Below are 24,632 nucleotides of genomic sequence, written 5' to 3' on the forward strand. Positions count from 1 at the left end.
TGGTATTATTCAATTGGCAAAATTTGAAATTGATGCAGGGCAAAGGTTGTGACCATTTAAAAAACTAATTCACGGGATGTGGGCGTCGCTGGCAAGGCCAGCATTTATTACCCATCCCTAATTGCTCTTAAGAAGGTGGTGGTGAGCCACCTTCTTCAACTGCTGTGTGTGACTTGGAGGGGAACTTGGAGGTGATGGTGTTCTCATGCACCTGAAGCCCTTGTCCTTCTAGGTGGTAGAGGTCAAGGGTTTGGGAGGTGATGTCGAAGAATCCTTGGCGAGTTGCTATAGTGCATCTTGTAGATGGTACATGCTGCAGCCACGGTGCACTGTGGTGGAGGGAGTAAATGTTTAAGGTGGTGAATGAGGTGCCAATCAAATGGGTTGCTTTGTTTGGGATGGTGTCAAGCTTCTTGAGTGCCTTTGGAGCTGCACTCATCCAGGCAAGTGGAGAGTATTCCATCACATTCTTGATTTGTGCCTTGTAGGTGGTGGAAAGGCTTTGGAGAGTCAGGAGGTGAGACACTCGCTGCAGAATACCCAGCCTTTGACCTGCTCTTGTAGCCACAGTATTTGTGTGGCTGGTCTAGTTTAGTTTCAGGTGCTAAATTCTGCTGGGTCCAAGGTGCATCTCTCTGAAGTAGAAGTTCCCTCACCGCTGGCATGGCATCCAATCAAAGGAGGCAGGGAAGTCTAGGTTAGTAACTCATTCAAGACAGTTCCCCAGATTATGTCACCGACACTCGCCTTTAAACAAATCCATTCAGGGGTAAGCATAGGTGGAATAAACATAACCAAGGGACTGACTGGGTGGTGCAATAGGTTAGATGCTGGCCTTTCACCTGTGGGACCTGAGTTCAGATTCAGCCCAGACTAATTGGACAATATTAATTTGGCCCAGAAACTCGGGCCGGAGACTTCCCGCGGGTGCAGGCCCCCGACCTGCACTTACCTAGCGCGCCGGCCGTTGAGCTGTGGGCCCGTGTGGGATTCCGATCCTGGGCCTCCTCCAACTGCCGGCGTGCAGTGCTTGCGTATCCCAGGGGCGCAGTTAGTTCGATGCGTCCCCTGGGATCACGTGGGCCATGGTGGGAATGCTTCATTCATAAGTTTGACAGGAAGAGCTGTCAAACCTATAACTACTATCAGCCCCAAAACATCACTAAAACTTCAAATAATTTTTTTTTAAATCACATTTTTAAAATAACTATAAATTATATGAAATAACTATTTTAAACATTAATTTAAATTTTTGAAAAAAAAATTACATTTTCTAACAGGGCTAAAAATAAACTTACCTTTCTTTAAAGTATTTAAAAATAATAAACCTGTGGAAAAAATGTTTTAATTTTAATTAATTCACCACTTACCAGGTTAAAAGCAGGCCTTGCGCCTGCTTTTTAAAAGTGTAACTGCTGGAGCCTTACCCTCCGGGAGAAACCTGCAAAAAAAATGTAAGTTTGATGCGCACGCGCTACCTCTCCGGCGCACGCGTTCCACCTGTCAACACCTTTTTTCAGGGGAACGGAAGTGCCGGTTTCCCGCGCATGCGCAGTGCATGCACGAAACTGGCACTTTCGCTGGGCCTACGGGTGAGTACCCCGTGCGTACTCACGCGTTGGAACCCGAATTTCTGGGCCATTATAAAGTTAGTTAAGTTAGTCTCCATCCAGTCTCTAGTGTGGATAGGCCAGCGGCACAATTTAATGCTACAGTGACAGTCTCGCTCAGAGATTCCACAAGATAGGGAATGGGAAAATGTCACACTGCTGCACTGGGGAGTTCTTTTCTGACACTAGGGTTGAGGCGCATTGGTAACGCAGAATAGAAGAATTTTTACTGTGCTGTACCTGACCTAGAGGTGACTGACGTTGGGAATCTGAAATGGTAAGTGTTCTATTCCTCAGTGCAAACATGCTGACCACAGCACAAACAAAGGGAAAAGAAATCTAACTGTCTAAAATAAAATTCGAGCTATTTAATTTGTTACAGCTCACTGGTGTTGTGCCTGTGTATTATCAGAATAAAATGATTAAACAATGGCATATTTTTCCCTAACAATGCATGAACTGCCTGGGCAGCTTGTACACACAGAATCATAGGGCAGGATTCTCATTGGGCCTTGGAGGCGGGTTGGAGGCGTGTGGGGGGTTAAAAACTCGAAATCGGGGGGCACGACCCCATCCCGCCCCCAACCCGCCTCCATGCCAGTTTCAAAGGAGGCAGGTACCCGACCTGTGCTGGGAGCCGCCTCCCCGAGGCAGGAAGGGGATTATCACAGAATCACAGAAACCCCACAGTGCAGATAGAGGCCATTTCGGCCCATCGAGCCTGCACCGACACATATCCCACCCGATCCCCGTAACCCCTACACCAACACATATCCCACCCTATCCCCATAACCCCACGTATTTAATCCCCCTAACACTAAGGGTCAATTTATCATAGCCAATCAACCTAACCCGCACATCTTTGGACTGTGGGAGGAAACCGGAGCACCCGGAGGAAACCCACGCAAACACGGGGAGAATGTACAAACTCCACACAGACAGTCGCCCGAGGCCGGATTTGAACCCGGGTCCCTGGCGCTGTGAGGCAACAGTGCTAACCACTATGCCACCGTAGTGCCAATTAACTGCCTGTTAACAGGTAGTTAACAGCCAGTTTTTAGCCTAATCCCTATTTTTATTGCTGAAGTGTGGGAATCCCGATGGCTCCAAACCACGCCAAGTTAGCGAGGCGGACCGTCGGGCTGAAAGGCTTGGAGAGTTCCAGATGTCCGTTGTTCAGGTGCGTGATGGGTGCATGAGTGCAGAGGTAAGTGTGTTTGGTGTGTGTAAAGTTTTTAAAAAGTTTTACTTACCTTTTCTTACCTTTGCAGCCTTCCTTCCTTCAGGTCTCGGGAGTCCCTCATCTCACCGGCACAGAAAGCAGAATGGCCGTGAGCTGTCAAAAGTTGCAGCATTCAGCTTTCTGTTCTGGAGAGATCTCTAAATCAGCCTGAGAGGAAGGAATTAACTTGGAGTACAGATTGTCAGTGTTTGACAGCTTCAAAGAGCTGTCAAACGCTGATATTTCATCTGTCAAAAGCTCTTTACAGATGAAATGTCAATCTGTGACGTCACCTGTTGCCAGGTGGCCATTAATTGGCCTGCTGAGCCCACTGGGCGGGCTCAACAAGGTTAATCAAGGGAAAATCGTGTGGGTTGGCCACAACTCGATGGAGGCGGGACTACAACCCCGGAAGTCTCCTACACGCCTCCAGTATTAAAAACCAGCCCATAGAGCGCAGAAGGAGGCCATTCAGCCCATTGTAGCTGTGCTGGCTCTTTGAAAGAGCCATCCCCTGCTCTTTTCCCCATAGCCCTGTTAATCTATTCCCTTCAAGTATTTATCCAATTCCCTTTTGAAAGCTACTATTGAACCTGCTTCCACCACCCTTTCAGGCAGTGCATTCCAGATCACAACAACTTGCTGAGTAAAAAAATGTTTCCTCATCTCCCCCTGGCTTTTTTGCCAATTATTTTAAATCTATGTCGTCTGGTTACCGACCCCCCTGCCACTGGAAGCAGTTTCTCCTTATCCACTCTTATCAGAACCCCTCATAATTTTGAAACGTTTCCTTTGTTTGCACAGTGACATTATTGAGGTATATGAAACATGGTAATGATAGATGAATGTGTGTATGGTTTTGCGGATGGGGGAGGGGAGGGGAGTGTTTTTCTGTAATCGCACTTTTTTTTGTGAAAATTGGTGAATCAAGTGGAGTTAACCCATTCAGGTGCTTTGCTGTGTGCCATTAACAAGATTCTTTCCAAAACGTAGATTTTATAGTAAAGAGCAGAGAGAAACCTAAAGCTTAGCTTTGGTCACTACTACTTCAAGTGGACATATCTGTGAATTCATTCATATTATTATCTTTTTAATATGTTGCTCCGTAAATGATTTTTGTGTTTATTTGAGATTCATTTGAGGATTGCAACACACAGTTCCTAGCTCAGAAAATCTCAAAGGTCTTTAAGAGACCATGGGACTGAAAATCCTCAGCCCAGCTCCGCCAGCATTGGTGTCAGAGTATCAGGGGTCAGGGTGGGGTCACATCATTAGCATACAGTGGGTTGGCCCTGTGCCAACATGGGAACCTCTCCCCCCACCCCCCCCCCGTCCCGTCCCCCAGAGAAGGGGGGGAGGGGACAGGAAGAGCAGTGCTGGGAAGTTACTCGTTTGACAGCCAGCGCCACCAGTTAAGAACACCTTTTCAATTCATCCCAAAGGGGGGGGCTGATATAAATAATGGAGCTGGAATTTTTATGGGGTCCAGATCACTGTTGAAGCAGCCTGCACACTGGGAGCCTCCCGGCATCCAGCGCATTCGGCTGTAGGGAGGTCAAGGCTGAGGAAATTTCTGGCTTCAGAATTCCCTTGGCCCCGCCCCCTCTGGTTGTCAGGGACCCTGAGCAGATTGAGCGGAAGTCCTGCCTGCCCCAGGCTCCTGCACCAATCCCCCACCTCCGTTGGGCCGCCTGCACTCGACTTGCGCTGCAGGAGTGCAGTTGGGGCCTCGACCCCCCCCCCAATGTGTAAGAAAGTGGGTCAGGCAGAGCATTGGAGGAAAAACTGGAAACACCGTCTGTTAAAAACAGATTGCATTAAGTCTTGGTGCACTGTGGGCTAGTTATCTTGTCCTGATAACATGCACTGGTAGCAGGCCTCCATTCCATACAAGAAAAAGATTGCATGAAAGGTTGACACTGATAAAGGCCAACCATTTCCTCATCAGATGAAATTGGAGACACGGGGCGATTTTCTTCTCGCTCAGCAGAAACCTGGTAGGTGGGCAGTTAAAATCACCCTGGCTCTCACCTGTCCAAAAGCCGCCATGGTCGCAACATCTGCAATTTTAACCTGCTGTTCTGAGCAGGCAGCAAGGACACGCGCCCGGAGCCAACGAGGTCCTTCTTTACATATGCGTGTTGCGGCCCGATGACATCATTGAGACCCGACTGTAATATTAACTCAGGCCTGAGCAGGAAATCCACCTGGAGTTAAAATCGGGGACTTTCAGGAGCTGTATTGGTAAAAGTACAGGGACCAGCTCCTCGTCTATTCTCTTTCCTGGAGTATGGCGCAGGGCGTAGGGAGAGGGGGAGGAAAATGACTAAAACAATCCATTCAAGAGGTAATATTAAGTTAACGTCATAACAATTGAGGCACCCTCTACAAAAAAAAATTATGTTGCTAAGCCCATCCAATTAGAGGCATGTACAGAATCACAGAACATTTTGCATTTGTATTATTGTTTGAATCAAGTTTAAAAAGATAACCTTGTATTGGAGGGGGAGCTCCTACAGTGCGATCAAATAGCTACCAGAAGACCACGAGCAGAGAATTTAAAGAGTTAAGAGACAAGTACAGAAGATCTATTTTGTTCTTTGTCTTGGTATGAACCACATTGTGTTACACGCAGGTGGTATGGGGAGAAACTTGGCAAATCCCCCATGTCTGTGAAAAACCATACATGCCATTGGAATGAAAGCTGCTTTCTTCACCCTCTTTAATTGGATACTGTTGTCTTATCAATATGGCGGCTCCCCTAAAACTCAGCACACACAATTCATACATGCAGCAAACACAGTCCCACAGCATCCTTCCCAGTTATTTATCAGTAAGTGGTGGGAGGTTGATGAAAAAGTTGGAAAACCTGTGAAAGGGAATTTTTCTCAGCTGCTAAATGGAAAAAAAAGAATACTGTTTGCTTGGCTATCACTAACACAATGTATCATTCAGTCTTTGCAATGATAACTGCGCTGCTGAGAACAGAACAGTTATTAACACAAGTGATAGAGACATAAAATAAACCTCCCGATGATTAAGAGAACTGCACCATTGGCAAAGACAAATACATATATGGCAACAATGGTTATTTGATTCTTTTATTTATTTATATATATATATATGCGTAAACACATTCTATTGGACTGTGTGCTCTTAAAGTTGCATTGACACAGTGTGGAGTGAATACATTTTTTACTTGTGCTTACAAACTAGTATCTCGGTACAAGTACCTATTGGTTTAAATTTAAGTATGAAATCAATTACATAACATTTCGAAATAGGTTCTAGCGTTTATTTACAAGAGCAAGGAAGTGGCAAGTAAGGCCAACCTGCTTTGTTTAGTTGCCAGCATTATCCCTCCACTAATGGGCACCATTAGCGTTAGATCAGGCAGCAGGTGAGTCAACAGAAAAACACCGATAAACCTTTACTGAAGTCACTTTTCTTCACGAGACAGGGAAAATGCTTCAAAATAACAAGATTTTTAGAGTGCAATTATAAACAAGTGAGTACTGTTGAATGATGATATTTGAACACCTTGTGAAGTAACACAGCTTGAAATATGTGCATCCCTTGTAAAATTAGATTTTCCTTTATACTGATGCTAATAATTAAAGGTTTAAGGAGATACCTTGTGCACAGACTTAAATTAATGCAAAATTAATTTTTAATTCATAATTATGTTTTGATTGCGTATGTGCAGGTACTTGTCTCTAATGGTCCATTTAATTAATTAACTGAGTCATGAGCAGCGTGTCAGTTACCATCTTACTTTTGCTGCTAAAAGTACGGAAGCTTCAGGCCATTCTTGCCTCAATTCCTAATGCACCTGCAACTCTGGGGGTACTGAATCATCAAGAGATACCATCTCTTAGACTTGAGATTTGCAGGTGAGATCAGTTGTTATTGGTACATTAGAGAGCTTTCCAAAAGAGAGGTCTACTGTATTATGTAAGAAGAAGCACTTAGCTAAGAGCCACTCCAGCTCCTGGACCAGAAACTATGAAACATAACACTTCTAATAAGAGGGTGTTGTGCATGCTGCGAATAAACAAATCCTACTGTACACACACACTGCCATTTTCTTAAAGGGACAGGCATTTAAATCCAAATCTTCTGAACTAGGACAAAATTCCAATTTTTAAAAAGTAATCCAAATCCACACCATCCATATGGATTGATTTGGAAATTCTGGAACTAAAACCTAAACTCCTAAACTATTTTCCGCTTTTACAATAGCCCCATGCTCGCGCAGTTACTGGACCTGTCCCAGTGATTACTAACTAAGAATCAGACGCAACTGGTCGCTCTTGGAACCAATGCATAATAACTCAAATCAAATGAACATGTCCTCTTCTGTACAACTTTACCAAAGTTTTACACTGCGCCTGATTTCCATGAGACTGTTTTGTACGACTGGCGTAGACCAATTTAACCCCCTATGTTTCTGAGCAAGGTCTGATTTCATGCCGAGTTTCTTTTCCCCAGATTATTACATATCGGGAATTGTTCCAAACACTGACATACAACAAGATGGCATGTTCATAATCTGCAAAACCTGGACAAACTAGCAACCTACTTGTGGTGGTGCTTCAAATAGGGACATTGGGATGTGTACAAAACCATCTCATGGGGCCTTAGAAACAAGCCAGGACACAAATTAAACTACATGGGGATACAGCGACACACCTAAAATTAATTTGTGTGGATTTTCCGTCACTACACTTTTGCTGCTTGCTGCTGTCCTGTTCATGCAGCAAGGGACAATGTACTAGCTCAGTGATTTGCAATTTAGCTTACCTTATTAAAAATAAATGCAGACAGAAATGGACATGACTGTGGTGCCTTCCCAGTCAAATAGCTTACTGACACTGTTCAGATTCACACATTACTGGTTTCAGATTGGAGGTCTGCTGCCCATAGATACGCAATCCTACCTGATTCATGCCTCTGGGACGGAAGGGGAGGGGCAAGTATAGAAAAAATTTGGTACAGCAAAAGGAAGTAATAAAGTGGGGGTGGGGGGAGGCGCCATAGCGCAGCCTGTATTAGAGCTGCGAATGACAGACCGCAACTTCAGGATTTCTGCATGCACCAAATCCCGAAGTTGCAGTCAGTTTCAAAGGTGGATGACATTGAAGGCCTCCAGTTTGCCGTCATCTCGACCGCAAATTCCGAGCCAATATATATATAGATATTTGCAAACTCATAAGCCTAGAAATTGGACAAGGCCCGAAAACGGATGCGGGGATTATGATGCGCGACTACCGTGCGCCCATCCCTTCCGATGCAGGCAGCACATAAACTTTGTGCTGTCTGCTAATTTAAATGACAGCAGCGTGCAGCCCAGCGCTAAACGTGCTGTTGAGTGGCTGCACACCTCAGCAGGGGGCCCAAGTTCGTGCGAGGTGAGCACCAATTAAAGCTAGACTACACTTCTTAAAGCCAGCCTGCCCCTCTTAAAGGTGGTGGGGGGGTGCATTGTGGCTGCAGCAGGCACTGGAAGTCATTGTAGAGGAGTGTGTGACCTACAGGAAGAGTGAAGATGGCGCAACATGGCAGAGAGAGAGAGCTCTCAGATTTTGTGAGGCAGCACTCGAGGCCCTGGTGCAGGAGGAGGACAGGAGGAGAGGTGACCTCTATCCACAGGGGTTCAGAAGGCCTTCCTGATGCACTCTGAGAAGGGAATGGGAGCAGATACCGTTGCTGTCAATACCAGCAGTGTAGCCCCGAAGACCTGGATGCAGTGCAGGAAGAAGTTTAATGACCTCACATGAGTGGTCAAGGCCAGTGAATTCATCCCACCATCTGCACCACTAGTCCTTACTCTGCTCTAATGCACCACACCCCCATCACTCACCTACCCACAATCTCTATCAAACACAACTCGTACCTTAGGTTCATAGCTTTACCTCACCCGCGCACACTTACCACTGCTGCAAGCCTTACACCCACATCTCACAACTTGCACACACTGCCAGCTACTCAACCATGACAGGCACATTGCCCGAACATATTGCACCACACTCACTGACACACTTCCAATTCTCTTCCAGGACAAGGTTGTGCATAACTGGAGGCAGCAGGGGCTACCCGCAGGGAGACAGGGGCGCCTGCATGACCTAACCCCCATGGAGGAGATGGTGCTGGAGATAAATGGAGCAGACATCGCTGAGACCATGGCCAGCGGCAGGGCTGAAACAATCCAAGATGATGGTATCCTCATACCTAATCCTCCTCCTCACATCCCACTTCCCCCTCATCCCACAATCTCTTCTCACTTACAAGCTGTAGATGGTATAAGCATGCACCTCTTGCTTACCGCCCCCCCCCCCCCCCACCACACACACACCTCCCCTCACCACAACCCTACCCTGTGCCTTTCTCCTATCAGATAGTCAAGAACTGCAACCTGGCCAGGCAGTGGTGGAGGAGCAGGAAGTGTAACGGGAAGAAGGCCGTGATGCAGAAAAAGCACTGTTACTCGATTTCACACTCGCAGCCACCAGCTCAGATACTGACACTCCACATACTTTAAAGGATAGGTTAGACTCAGGATCTGCACGTAGTGAGACACCAGGCATGAGTGGCCTGCAGCCAGAGCAGGGGGAAAGGGTAGCACAGGTGCCAGCTCCCCGGAGGGCGAGGTTGTACACAAGTTCTGCTGCACAGGACACAGATGGGGACTACAGAAGAAGGCTGATGGGTATGCACAATGAAATGCTTGGTTCATTGGCAGGCCTCCCAGAAAGCCTGAAGCCAATGTCAAGGAGCATGGAGGAGTCCGGCACCAACCTTGCGCAGGGCTTTGCGCAGAGCTTGGAGCTCATCCTTTCCAGCATGGAAGTGATGGGCAACTCCATTAGCACACTTGTGGATTTAACCATGATGCAGCATCTGATGGCCGATGACTCAGCTTCCATTGCAGCACAAGCAGAAGCCAGACAACTTCTGAGAGCTGCAGTGGAAGTTAAGACTTCTGCCATGTAAGCTCAGTTTGCTGCCATACCAGCTCAGACTGTCCTAATGCAGGTTCAGCTTGCTGCCACGCAAGCACAGATTGCTGCCCTCATGACTGCGGTTACCAGTGTTGAAAGGGGCTGGCAGGGTGTCACAGGAGTCCAGCAATCTCATCCAACAGATTACTAGGATTGATGAGGCGCCACCCCGGGGAAGTGGCTCTGGCTCCGTGGAGCACGAACCTGCTGTCCTCTCTCAGGGTGACAGCATTCGTCCTCCCACCACAGCCACTCCACCGCTGCCCTTGCTGTTGCCTGTCAGCCAGTCAGTCCAGAATGCTGCCGCCCATGCCGACATGGTGCTGTCTATAGCCGGACCTTCTAGGCCCAGAGCTGCTCGAGGTCGCCCTGCAAGGCCATCTGCAGTCTCCCCCACTGAAAGTCAACACCCTTCCACCAGCCATACTGCAGGCACTGGGGTAGCACTGCGTAGGAGCACTAGGACAGAGAAAGGCACACGGAAGACAGGAACTAAGGGAATGCACAAGGGTGATTAGTTGACTTTGTTATTGAATATTGGATGGATTGATTTATAAGGTTGGTTTGGAATGTTTGTTTTATGGTGGTTTTATTATAGCATTGTGGCCAAGAGGATGCTGTGATGATCAATAACAGAGAGAAGGTAAGGTGTGGGACAATGGGTGAATGGGGAATTGGAGTTGCGTTCACTGGTACCGTAGTCGGATCAGTTGATCATGGGCAGCTTGGGCAGAAAGGGTCTGTGTTGGTTGCCTCCTCTTCCTCCTCCTTCTCCTCTTCCTCCTCCATCTCCTCTTCCTCCTCCACCTCTTCCTCTTCCTCCTCCTCCTCCTCAGCTCTTCGCTGTGCCCTCATGATGATGAGGTTGTGCAGTATGCAACAGACCACAACGAATCTTGAGACGCGCTCTGGCGAGTACTGCAGGGCTCCTCTAAAGCAGTCCAGGCAGCAGAAGTGTTGGTTAAGCACGCCAATGGTTTGCTCGATCAAATTCCGTGTGGCACCATGGCTTTCGTCATATGCATGCTGCTCACGTGTGGTTGGGTTGCGTACCGGAGCAATGAGCCAGGTTGAAATTGAGGGAGTGGAATCCCTTCGGTACATCTCTGAATTCACATGTGACACCTGCAAAGCAGCATGTGTGCAGTCAATGACACCCTGCACTGTGGGGAAGCCTGCTACCTTGGCGAAGCCACAGGCTCATTCCGCCTGCTTCTCTCTAGCAAGAGAGAATGAAACGTATTCACCTGTCTTTATATTCAAAGCCTCAGTGACCTCCCTTATGCAACGGTGAACGACGAATGGCGAACTGTGAGATGTTGCAAATGTTGTCTGTTCCAGCCACAAAGGAGTCCGACACATAAAAATTCATGACCACGCTCACCTTCACAGCCACTGGCAATTCTGTCCTCGCCCTGTTCTGAGGCTGCAGTTCTGTCTGCAACAGCTGGCAGATTTCAGTGAGCACCTCCTTAGTGAAGCGGAGACGTCGCATGCACTGTTCCTTGCTGAGATTAAGGCAGGAGAATTGCTCCCTGAAGACCCTGGGTGGATATGGCCTCCTGCTGAGAGCCCTTCTTCCCCCACTTCCTCCTTGCTCTTTGAGCAGCTTGTCCTGCTCTGTGTCGCCTCTGCTCATTCTCCCCGCCGTGCTGCAGGCCAAGGGGGATACAAACTACAGCACCCATGTCTTGGAGTAACTGATCTGAGCAGAAACCTGCCACACCACTCCCTGGGCTCTTCAGCAACTTCAAATAAGATAACAAACCACCAAACACTTCTACAAACTCACCAAGGGCCAGTAGAAATCAATCAGCAACTAACCTGCAAGTAGTTGATGATCTCTTTAAATAGCGCTTGTGGGGGAGGGTCTTTCCTGCTGCTGAACGCGTGTTTAAGAGAGAGCGTTAGCTGAAGTGTTGAGGTTGAAAATGGCAGCGCTGGCGTCAAATCAGCATTGCACACTGACTGACATCATGACCTGTGTACTTCAGGTGCTTGCTTCCAGTGCCCGCGCTAGCGACCTCACCAAAATGGTGTCTGGTGCAGTCTGCACCAGAAGTGTGCGCGCGCGCGTGGCCATTTTGGACACAAAATGGCACCCGTAGCAGCGCAAAACCGGGCGCTACGGAGCCGAATTTCGTGGCCCTAGAAAATAGGTTTGCATAAATATATGGAGAAAAAAACAGAAGTAGACACTTTTCACCTTAAAATTTATTTACTTAATTTGAAGACGTGAAGCTGCTATTTGTGGTGTCTGTCCACTATTGCCTGACAAGTTTCCCATGTGTTCAGTTTTCAGACACTGACCTATCAGTGGACGGGAGGATATATTGATGTTAGAAACTTATATGTGGGAGGGGGGGTAAAAATACTACCAAGGTGAGATTTTCCTGCAGGTGTTATGGGGGTACTGGGGTAGGCATGTGTGGGAAATAGGTCAGGGTCTCTGCTTTGTCTGATCTTTTGCACGCAGTGAATGTTCTGCCAGAACTGGCCTAAGTTACATGTGGCTTAAGTAATGACGGAGTGATTTGGCAATGTTGCACATTAGGAATGGTTGAATAAAACAAGCACCCAGCATTGCCGTGAGGGACGCAATGCCAAGAAAAATTAAAATGTGCTAAGTAGCATCATCAATCAGATGAGGGGCAATGTATTGACTGTTCCGCATCAATAGAACTTGCCACTTCATTGAAGCCAGCAAACTTACAAAAATCGTTGATGCTGTCTAGGCCGTTAAGCTGCTGGAGGTGCCTGTCGTCTAGACCAGTGACCATTCCCCCCTCTCCCATCCCCTGCTGTGGTAAATTCCCAAATGCCATGAAAATTTAGATGAGGCTGATCCCACAACGTTTGCTGGAGTCATTGCTGGCTAATATGGACAGACAGAGGTCCCACCTCACCACACCTGTGCTGGCAATCGTGCCGGAGCGGAAAGTCTTGGCTGCCATGATCTCTGTCAACACGTTTATCATCAACTTGGATATTCTAAAAAAGTTAGTGTGTAAGTAATGTAACAATAATTTCTAATTGAATCATTTCAAGCAATATTTTCACACTGCATAAGTAGCAGCAGCCCCCTTGTGTTTAGTAATTTTACTATTGTGATGTGACATTAATTTATAGTCCAGTGTTAGGGTTAGGGTTATTTATAATGGCAGTATTCATTCAGAGCTGAATTTTGAGCTGTTGTATGCAAACTATTAGTATGCCACACTAGAATTGTGTCCAAGAACTTCTGTGCAATAATAGAATGAGGAACTGTGGTGAAAATGATCTCCTTGTTTTGCATGCTATCCCCCTGAGGGTGGAACAGCTCAACATTTTCATTTGTGCAATGCCTTCCATGGTCAAATAGCATGTATACAAAAGTGGGCACACTTAACCTTGGCATATCACTGAACTTCTTCCACGTTTGATCCTAAGACCAGTAGAACTGGGGGACTGCAATAAGGAGGCCATCAAACTCCAGCCATGCAGCTTAGACTTGTGATCTTACAAGAAGATGGTCTTTTAATTTCAAAAAGACCCCGCTCCTTTGCTGCACCTTCTACAGCAAGACCTCCCAAAACTCCCCTGAAAAGGAGTGCGTCTTCCCCACTGCCCACATTATACTTATATCCACCTCCTCTCTGCAATGATTGTCCTTCTGAAGTCCGGCTAATTAGTCACAGCAAGCAGCTACTCTTTGTTAGCTGGTGCCATGCCGGATTTCGCAAAACCCAACCAGACCAGGGAGGAAAGAACAAAAGGCAAAGGTCTGTCGTAGGGTGGGGGGCAGGAGTCTTAAACGATGAACGGTGATGATGGCGCAAGGCAAAATTAGGTAATAAAGAAACAAGTATAGAAACAAGAGATGGGTCCAGAGGAGGTGTAAATGGTTACAGCAGAATCGCAAAGGAGGAGGGATAGGCATGGATATACTGTATGTGGGTAGAGACTGAACAAAATAAGTTTGGTCGGTCAGGAGCAAGCTGAAACAATCCATCTACCAGCACAGTCCTTGTGTATCATGTGGAGGAGATGGGGGATTGTGGAACCGTAAGGTGGGAGGCAGTAGGGTGGAAGGTTTCCAGAAGAGATGAGATCAGTTACAGCTGGTAATTGATAGTTTGGTTAAACAGTGGGCTTGTGGCCCAGAGAGAGATAGGAGGAGTGGTCAGATAGTTGGGGTTCAGCCTCAGCCAAGTAGATATTCCACCATATTCAATGTTTTCCTTCTTCACTCAGGTCAGTGTATATAGCTAAAAATGACATTTGTAACATAATAAGCAGTGAGAAGATTCACCCACAAAGGCTTACTCTTTAGTCTGGACCTTGGGGTTTGCGTTAGACAAGTCATCTGTGCCTTAGCTGCTGTGAAGAAAAGTGTGTGTCAGAGAAATGCATCATGGGAGTTTTTGTTCTTATCCTAAAGTGTGAAAGAAAAAATCTGGGGAATAGTGTTGGTGGCGCTGAGATTTCTTTGCGTCACTGAGGTAGACTGATGTTTGTGTCGAGGGTAGAGGCGAATGTTTATTAGGTGCTTTGATGCTGATCTTGGACATTACAACTGGAGCCAGCCAGACCTGGACCATGGTGAATGACCATTTGTTCAGGTGCTGATCATTGAAGATACGACACTGGGAGTAACCTCCCAGGGCAAGTACTACACCAACAAAAACTTCAGCGAGAACTATAAGATGGAGAAACAAAATACTCTCAATTTGAAGCAGCTTAATTTGAATTCGCCGCTAATTCAGATATTTTTGGAGCTTTAAATTCCCACTTTGCTGTGTTATTTACATTGCTCAGTTTGAATAAATAGATAATTAATTTTTTTAGTATAATAAATAACTTTGAATTTTCAGTGCAGACTGTACAGCAAATCCACCATGGCACATAGAGCAAAATATAAATATTTTATAATGTAAGTGCAAGCCACTCAAATTCAAAGTTGCTTAATTTGATTGATCAATTATTGTGCATTATCTGTTAACCTGAATTGAAATTATGCAAAGCAAAAGGGTATGGAGAAAAGGCGGGTAAATGAAGTAGAAGTACAGATTAGCCATGACCCAATGGAATGGTGGAGCTGGCTCGGGTGTCTGAATGACCTACTGCTGTTTCTATGTTCATATCAGAAACCACACTCCAGTTCCTGGATCACCAGTATGTAACGCCACAGGAGATGTAGCAGTTATAAAATGGAGAGTAAGTTACTGCCAGACAGAGAGAGAAATGCATAGAACTACCAACAATTATCGTGTGGCAGTAATTGAATGAAAACTCTGCTAAACTTACATTGAACCTCACTGAGTGGAGATTATACATTAAAAGGCAGCGTTTGTGTAGCAGGTGAATTTCTAACCTGACAATGTAGTATTTTGAATTTTAGGTGGATGATCAAATGAAACTCCTGCAGAACTGCTGGAGTGAGCTGCTGGTACTGGACCATATCTGCAGACAAGTGCACCATGGAAAGGAAAACAGCATCCTGCTGGTGACAGGCCAAGAGGTAATGAGCTTACCAGTGGTTCTATGGCAAAATGATCTCGGACTCATTATTCAATAAAAATGCTATATTTTAGAGGCTTGGGACTATACATAGAAACTCTCAATACTGACAAAGGATTACTTGCATAAAACATTTGGGGGGGATGAATTTTGGTTGGTTAGTGCCTCCCGTTAGTGTCTCCGGGGGGCGCTAACAGGGCTCTAGGAACTTAGCGCCCGAGCGCGGCGAGTTTAGCGCCGCTTGCGAAATTGATCAGTTGTTTTGCGACGGCGCTAAACACTACCGCCACGATCTCCTGCGCCCACAGATCATGATGTCAGTCGAGCGTGCAATGCCCCGGACCAGATATTGAGTCACACCCCCCGCCTTAGCGCCTGTCGCTAGGAACAACAGGTAGAGGGGAACGTTTTCAAGTTGGGAAGGGGCTGGGGGAGCGTTATTTAAAGCCGGGCGCTTCCTGCCTTTTCTTGTCAGCAAAATTTTTGGTACACGCAGGTTGAGAGGGAGAGAGACATCTGGAAAGATTTAACGCTGTCCTAAGGAGTTTTGGTCTTCAGCACCACTTTTGAGGTTCCTAAGCGCCGAGCTTTTTCCCTGGGCCTATCCATTCGTGCTTCCAGCACAATTGCTTTAGAGGTCTCTCCAGGCCGAGATTCAAGGCTGCAATGAGCAGGGTGTGGCTGGCCAGCAAGCTGGCCCCTCCCCTTTAAGAACTGGACGGCGCCAGTCTGTCTGGCTTCCATGGTAACTGACATTGCCTGAGCTTCGGTAGCGTTCTGAGGTAGCGCCTTGCTCCCTGACGTTTGTGCTTTAAGAGAGGTGTGTAGCGCCTTATTTAGCGCTCAAATCACCTCCAGGGGCAATAGAGGCGAATTTTGCAGTCGGAGGCGATAATTAGCGCCGGGCGCTAAACTTTGCGCCCGGACGATATTAGTGCCCCAAAATGGGCGATACCCAATTTTTCCCCCTGGGTGCTTTAAAGAAAGAAAGAACTTGCATTTACATGGCGCCTTCCAAACCTTCGGACGTCCCAAAGCGCTTTACAATCAGTGAAGTATTTTTGAAGTGTAACCACTGTTGTAATGTAGGAAATACTAAGTCACTTTTTGTCTTCAATTATAAAACTAAAACTGAAAGGTTTTCTACCCTTCCCCCATACCCTTCCCCCGCAAAGCTTTGTGTTTTGGGGGAGGGGCTTCATTTATGCATCAGCTCAGACAGCCCACCAGAAGGTATATGCGAGCAATCTCTCCCCAGAGACCTTTCCTTCCTCCTCTAGTGGTTGACTTGGCTGAGACCAGGCAAAGGTGTTCCTTAGGAATGGAATCTGATGCTGAGATTAGAACTCTGGTTTTCTGCTAAATTCAACCATTCAAACAGGTGTGATTTTATTAAGTAAACAGGAATATTGTTGCAATACATCATCCAGTTATGGTAACCATTCTAAAACCATCAGAAGCATTATTGTTTTGGTCAATTTAACGTATGGGGCAGGGGGGTGGGGTGCGCGACCTGGATGGTCCGATATTGAGCCATACAAAGAAAGTTCTGGTTTGGATCCTTGAGCTGACTACACCTGAGGTGAAAATGGTGGGTGGGGGGAGAGATGCTACACTTTGTTTCAGCATCCCCAGTCTAGGGAGGGTGAAAAAAATAGCAGCTTGGATTTTTCTGCTTGACTGAGATCCAGTGACTCCCTGATGGAAATGCACTGTAGATGACAGGCGGGAACAGGATCAGGTTTGGCCCTGTGGTCAAAGATTTGCCACGTTGTGAAGTTTTGACTATTCGGCCTTTCAGAACCCAAACAAATCATATTTTCATACTTTTATAAATAGATCAGTCATTACTTTTTAGATTAATTTTAAATGAAGTGCCAATACACTCTTTTATTCTTATTTGCTAGTTCACACGTATTACATTTATTAAAATCTCTGTCGCTGTTTTTAATGTGAATACAAACCATTGTCTTTTAGACACTTTAGCTTGTGTAAATGGTGCTGTCTTGACAAAATAAAACCTTTTTCTCAGATGCCAAATAGTCAAATAATCCCTTGCAGATGCCTTATGTGTTTGACTGTCTTTGAAATTGTTTCTATACCAGAGACAAACACTGATCTACAGATAGACAGAGTGTGTCCACAAACCACAGTCGCAAACAGCTGTGATGGTTTTCCAGCAACCCGCAGCACTCTGTAATGACTTTAAGTCCTGTTTCCCACACGAAAGTTGGGTTTGGTGCATGTTTATAGCAGGTGGTTTGAGAAATAGTCGCCATCACTCAAAGCAGACAACTAAAACTGCCGTTAACTTTAGTTGGAAATAATTAGCGCTCTGGCTTATAAAAGCGATAGTAACAAGTAATACATAAAGCCAACAAATGGCACTATCAAACTTGTGAGAATTTTGTAACTCCTCTTTTGATTTGTCAAGATTATTTAGAATTTTTAAAACTCTAAAATCTTTAGAGCATGCCATTCCCAAGATAAAATGGAGAGAGACAAACTATTCCCAGATGTCAGACACTGCTAGTCTTGAGCAAGTGGTGAACAAGGGCATCTAATGGTGTCTTCCCATCTTTTCTTTCCTTCCTTGCTTGATGAAGCACAAAATGCAACGAAAAATAAATGTGCCCTTGCGTTATATACACACTGACCTTTTTGCTAAAATTAATGAATGGAGAAAAATCGATCCTGTTAAGTCTGTGAATTATTTAGTTAATTAAGACACAGACTAATGAGTAACAATAAAAACAGGTCTTTACTGGTTGGAGGTAGGGACTATACTGAATACAAGATTACTGCACAGTGCTTATATACCGGTGTGTTCACCCCCGGTATTACATCTACAGCAGCCTGAGAAAGTAGTACATCTCTTAAGGTGGAACAGGCTTAAGCTCTCTTAAGGTGGAACAGGTTACATACACAACACTCCTCCCTTCTTAGCTTTATAGTCATCCCCCCATTTAACATAACGTAATAACATATATACATATATAACTTCATGTTTAACGTAACATATCACAGATTCAGTCTCTGCGGAAAACAGTTCACAGATTCAATCTCTGTGGTGTAGTCGGTTCACGTTACTCATTCAATAGTCCTTTCATGGATTTAACAGCTTGAACTTCCGAACTGATTTGGCTCCGTTCGGAGGGACCACGTGTGTGATCTGGTAGAGGTGATAATGGTTCAGATGGGTCATCTTCTGTTTTTACTTTTCCTTTTCTGCTTCTTGGAGACTCTCTGGGCTCCATTGTCAGCTGCCACAGCTGCCAGCTGCATGCGCAGTTCCTCCTTCTCTTCCTCCTGTTTCCGTCGTAGAGCCAGCTTCTCCCGATGTTCCGTAGACTTTTGGTGCTCCTCCATGATTTCTGCACTTTGGGAGTCGAAGTTACAAGCTGGGCAGGACAGGACATCATAATATTCGGTGTCGTCCACCAGGTCATGGTAATATTCGGTGTCGTCCTGAGCTAGACCAGTGAGAGGGTCGTCTATTTCCTCCATACCCAGCTGGACGTTAGCCAGCTCTTGTTCCAAATCCAGACATCTTTCCTGAAGAGACTTCTTCATGTGTACCTCTGCATCCAGCTTTTTCTGGGCTTTCAGCAAGTCGTTTACTAGTGACCTCATTTGTGATTTTAATACTTCAACTTCCTTTGGAGATTGATTGATCGGACTATGCAATCCCTCTACCGGAGCAGCTGTTTCAGCGGTCTGTTGTTCTACATTGACGTGAGTCAGCATACTTTTGGCATCCAATGGCTGCTCTGTTGCAGTCGTTTCAGTCTGTGTCGTCACATCAGCCATCTCAATGACTTTTGAGAGCTCCGAACCCTTTTCCTTTGAAGATCGCAGCTCGTGTTCAAGTTTTTCCCATTTCAGAGTCTTGTCCCTCAGCATATGAAGGAGTTGGCTGACCGTTAACTCTTCTGACACCAGATTATGGCACGCACCTTCAGAACCTGAATCAGCTTTGATTTGTTCGGCCTCCTCGCGCAGATGGTTGGTGTGCTCCTGCTCCATTTTCTCCCTCAGTTGCTTCTGTTGCCTTTCCAGATTCTCCCACTCTGTAACAAAGAACTTTTTTATTTCATTCATCTCTTGCTCAAAACGGCGAATCATTTGTTCTAATTGCTGTTGTAGTTTGAAATGGAGTTGAGTTCGAGCCCAGTGTCCCTCAAAAATGTGCATATCAGTAGACTTGACAGACTCAGAATTCTCTGTTAAACTATGTTGTTGTTGCTCAGTGGAATTCTGTGCTGAAACTTTGTCTTTTGCACATGGGTTGGTCTTACCATCATCAGTTCTAGAGTCTGGGCTGATTATCTGCACCGAGTTCTCACTCTTTATGGCTTTTAGCGAATGCCAGTCCATATTTATGTTTCTAAACCACTCCCGGCCTAGTAGTGGTGGACCTCCCTCCGGTAGCACATATAAGTCCATTATTTGACTTCCTTCGCCCTTGTTGGCCACTGCAACCTTTATTGTCCCGATGGGGTACACTCTCTGCCCCGTGTAGGTTGTCAATATAATCTCCGTATCCTGTAGGGGAATATGTTGGAATAACCTTCTGTAATCTTTCTTATTCATGACCGACAATGCCGATCCAGTGTCCAATTCCATTTTTACTTGGACTCCTTCTATCTGAAGAGTAACCCAAATTGTCTGGAGGTCTGCACCCTTACCAACGTTGAGTACCCTTAAGCTAGCCAGTTCAATACTGCTTAAGCCAGCCAGTTCATTACTGCTAGCGTCTGAATCGGACTCCTGTTCGGCCACCTTGTGTACCTTTGCGTATTTCCCTTGCGGTGACTTCTTGTTGCTGGTCTTCTTCCCTGACCTGCATACTCTAGCTATATGTCCAAGCCTACCACATGTTCTGCATTCTTGGTTTTTAAACCAACACTGGTTCTGATCATGCGTTGTCTTTCCACAACGATAACATTTAACAGAACTCACACCCAATTTGTGTGCACTGAGCTCCGGTGACCGTAGCTGCATTACTGCCGTGCCTCTCGCTGCGGCTTCGTGTGCTGCTGCCATAGTGACCGCCTTCTCAAGCGTCAGCTCATTCTCCTCGAGCAGTCGCTTTTGTGTATCTTGTTTAAATAAACCACACACAAATTTGTCTCGTAGTGCATCTGTCAGTCCTGTTCCAAACTGACAATATTTCGCTAATTTACGCAATTCCAGCAAATATTCAGCATTGCTTTCATTCTGTAGTTGCCTTCTGTCGTAAAATTTAAATCGTTCCGCTAGCATCAGCGGCGTGGGGTTTAGATGATCTTTCAGGACAGTAACAATCTCATCGAACGTCTTATCCGCCGGTTCATCTGGTGATAACAGGTGTTTCAATTGCCCGTATGTCTTCGCACCCATTAAATTTAATAATGTTAGTGCTTTATCTTGCTCACGAATTTTATTGGCCTTACAATAATTTTTTACTCGTTCTACATATATGGCCCAATCCTCGATGTCACTATCAAAGGTGCCAATATTCCCGTGTTTAGGCATTGTTACAATTTTGTTGGAATTTTATGTTACACAAGATGGCGGCTTCCCGCTCTTTGTCGTCGTCCTCCGCTCCCAAGATGGCGGTTTTCCCGCGTTTGGCGGTCTTCACCCGTCCCCCGACGCTGTCTGTAAGCCCGAGTGTGGCCCTTATCTTTTATGCGATCGCTGATCGCGAAGCGGCTCCCGACCGAAGCGGCTCTCGGCCCTTATCTGGAGTGCGATCGCTGGCTTGAAACGCCTCCCGCTCGAAGCGGCTCTCGCGCCCTTATCGCAGATGCGATCGATTTGAAAGCGGCCCGGCCCTTATCTGCCGATCGCTATCGCCCTGTACCTCTGTCTTCCCCAGCCCTGTCTTCTACTCCGGTTCACAAGCTGATGGAGGCTTCAGGGTCCTAATGCCTGTCGCTTCCAGTGGGGTGGTGAGGTTTGAAACCTCTCTTCAACCGCCGTGGAATAACTGCCGCAGGGTAAGAACCTGACTCGTCGCCAGTGTTAAGTCTGTGAATTATTTAGTTAATTAAGACACAGACTAATGAGTAACAATAAAAACAGGTCTTTACTGGTTGGAGGTAGGGACTATACTGAATACAAGATTACTGCACAGTGCTTATATACCGGTGTGTTCACCCCCGGTATTACGTCTACAGCAGCCTGAGAAAGTAGTACATCTCTTAAGGTGGAACAGGCTTAAGCTCTCTTAAGGTGGAACAGGTTACATACACAACAGATCCCTTAGTTGAAACTCGGTGGGGGGTCAGTCTGACTTTGTGCGATAGTGTGAAATGAGTGATAGCGAATCAGCAGCCCGTTTCACATCTCTCCCGATTTTTTATTTCCATTGAGGTCAATGTTAGTGCAGTTGTTGACGGAAACCCAGTGAGTGAACGATTGAAGCGGCAAACTTGCATCCTACCATTTTGTGCACTGCTTCACTGCACCATCGGTGATTAATTCAAACTGCTCAGGATCCCTACATTACAACAGTAACCACACTTCAAAAGTAATGCATTGGCTGTGAAGCACACTGGGACGTCCTGAGGTCATGAAAGGCGCTATATAAATGCAAGCCCTCTCTTCCTTTTCCTTCCTTCCTCCCTCCCTCCTTTTCTCGCTGCTCTAACCTACAATTCCACGTTGAAATTCCATGGGGAGATGTTTGATTTACATAGCAGAAGCTGGAGAGTCTGTTCGAGCAAATAACAGAGAATTAATGTTAAATAAAAGATTTCCGCATCTCTGTTGTCTCGAGTGAATTCATTCCAATGACAGAGACTAAGTGGTATACGTTGCCACCGCATCAAATGGACGTTTTAGTAATATTTTTAAAAAGCACAATTGAGAAGATTATAGTGTTCTGAAACATCAGGAAAACCCTGTGCTCTGCACGCTGCTTTGCAAACAAACTTGTATTGATTAAATACCCAGTGCCATTTGACAATGTCTCCTGTTACTTTTTCCATTATCTGTGTGTTTCTACCAAACTGCCATAAAATACAGCCCGATATTGCCTTTAAGAGATGGCACGTAGCAAGATATCATGATTGAATTCTGATACCAGTGAAATAATCAAATGGGCTGGTTTCAAGGTCTTCCATACATACAATATTTTGTGGCACTCACTTCTTATGCGTATTAATTTTGTTTGATTTTCACACAAGAGAAGTGGAAAGCTAAACCTAAATAAAGTACAACCTCTTGTGGAACACCTTGAAACCAAATGTTGTAAATCATTGAAACAAAAACCGAAATTGCTGGAATACTCGTGGAGAGAGAAACAGAGTTAACGTTTCAGTTCTGACGAAGGGTCATCGACCTGAAACATTAACTCTGTTTCTCTCTCCACAGATGCTGCCTGACCTGCTGAGTATTTCCAGCATTTTCTGTTTTTATTTCAGGTTTCCAGCATCCGCAGTATTTTGCTATTGTAAATCATTGCCTTGCCCTGAATCCAAAATATAAATGTGCTTGAGCATCCAGTTTAGATTCACACTCCAACCTTCTCTGATGATTTGCTAGCTGGGGTTTTTTGGGGGCGGGGGAGGGGGGGCAGGGGCAGCACTATCCCAACCCATGGAAGTATGTCTATGGCTTTTGTATTCTCGAGAAATATTAGTGTAGTAATTCACAGAGTAGTTCAAGTCCTGTTCATCCGGGCTCCTGGAGAAAGATATCTAGAGGTAAGCAGTGACCCGTGGGGTGCACAAATTGCCTATTGAATCCCCAGTTTTTCCAGTAAGGTAGTGTATTTTTCTCCTCTGCGCTAAGCATAAAGGTCCCTGCTGCCCAAAGAATCAAATCTCAGTTTTTCCTTGTATGTCATTAAATGGGGTTGAGCATTTATATAGTTCTATGTATAAAAAAAATGCCCCAAATGTTTAATCCCTGAAGAGAAATCAGCCTAACCGTGATCCTTTCTCTGAGAAAGGGAGAGCATCTCAGGTCCTGCTGCAGGAATTTTGTCATTTCAGTCTGGATAAATCTTCTACCGAGGAGTGTGTTACTTGATCTGATGTGTGAAAATGTTCGAGTCTTCAGCAGTGCAAGTCCTTACACTAATGAGTACAATAAACTGCAGCAACTTTTCTTTTCTCTTCCAGGTTGAGTTATCCACAATCGCCAACCAAGCTGGGGCAACTCTCATTAACTTGGTGCTGAGAGCTCAGGAGCTGGCAGCTAAACTGCAGTCTTTACAGGTCGATCGAAGGGATATTGTCTGCTTTAAGTTCCTCCTCTTGTTTAGTCCTGGTAAGCAACACACTGTGATCTTATTAATTAGTAGTGAAGTAGAACACCAGCAGTTCACAATTGCACGTTTATATGAAATGATATTCAGGATCGTGGGGGGTGGTAATTTTAACCTAACTCGGCCGAAAGGGGAAAGGGACCAATTCGAGACGGCTGCCCGTTTTACACCCAGCCTGATTTTCCTCTTCAGTGAAGTCAACAGAGTGTAAAATCGGACGAGGTGTAAAACCGCCGTTCCACCGATCCCGTCAGTTTCCTGCCCATTGAGTTCGGTTACAATTGCTCCGGTATATTCTCTGAAATCCTTCAGGTCCCTTTCATCTTCAACTAAATTTCGACGGTTAATATTTCCCAGCATCATCTAATAAGTAGGTTGAAGAGACCCCTGTTGCATTAGCTCAACAAAAACATTTTCTAATAGGGATTTGTTCAGAGTGAGTTTGAAGTATGTATTTAATGTGTTCATGTGGTCCCGGCCTGCCCTTTGTGGTAAATTCACACTTGAAGCAGCTATCACGATATTTACTGAATCATATGCAGCTCCTGTGAAACCAGCAGAGAAATTGTTAATTATTTAAGCAGTTTTATTTTTGAAAAATTATAAAACACAAAAAGTGTCAACGTTATATTTAGAATTTCCATATTGAATATGAAACCCTATGTCTTATAGTTTAAATCTGTTCAATTGCAAGATGGGCTTATTGCCACGACTCTTGCACTGGCGCAAGTAAATAAAAAATGAAACAGTGTTTTCTCTTTCAAAGCAGCCAAACAGACCGTTAAATACTCAGATCATGATAGCAGAACTGAGACAAAAAGTCATGTTGCGGCTTAGCACAATCAGGATGATTATGTCTGTTGTACTGTGTGTCAGTCGGGTGGCTTTTCCAAACCTGCCATGTCTTGGGGTTGCAGACTATTATTAACCGCCAGAACGTCTCTGGTGAAACCAGCTTTGTCTTTTTGCACATAACTATTTCTCTTAGACAAAACACATAAAACTGACTCAGAAGGTTTTATTCGATTGTTGAGTCAAAG

General features: G+C 45.4%; 1 protein-coding gene across 1 annotated transcript in view; it reads left to right on the top strand.

Annotated features, from left to right (window-relative positions):
- LOC147101759 (nuclear receptor subfamily 5 group A member 2-like) overlaps positions 1-24,632 on the top strand; it is a 109,719-nt gene that overhangs the window by 68,530 nt on the left and 16,557 nt on the right. Inside the window, exons 5-6 of the mRNA XM_085965663.1 lie at positions 15,214-15,333; positions 23,447-23,594. Of these exons, the coding sequence (XP_085821789.1) occupies positions 15,214-15,333; positions 23,447-23,594 (268 nt within the window). The remainder of the gene's footprint in view (positions 1-15,213; positions 15,334-23,446; positions 23,595-24,632) is intronic.

This window comes from Somniosus microcephalus, chromosome 23 (assembly GCF_052327205.1).
Source record: "Somniosus microcephalus isolate GS21.2 chromosome 23, FLI_Smic_1.0, whole genome shotgun sequence".
In the NCBI taxonomy this organism is placed as follows: Eukaryota; Metazoa; Chordata; class Chondrichthyes; order Squaliformes; family Somniosidae; genus Somniosus; species Somniosus microcephalus.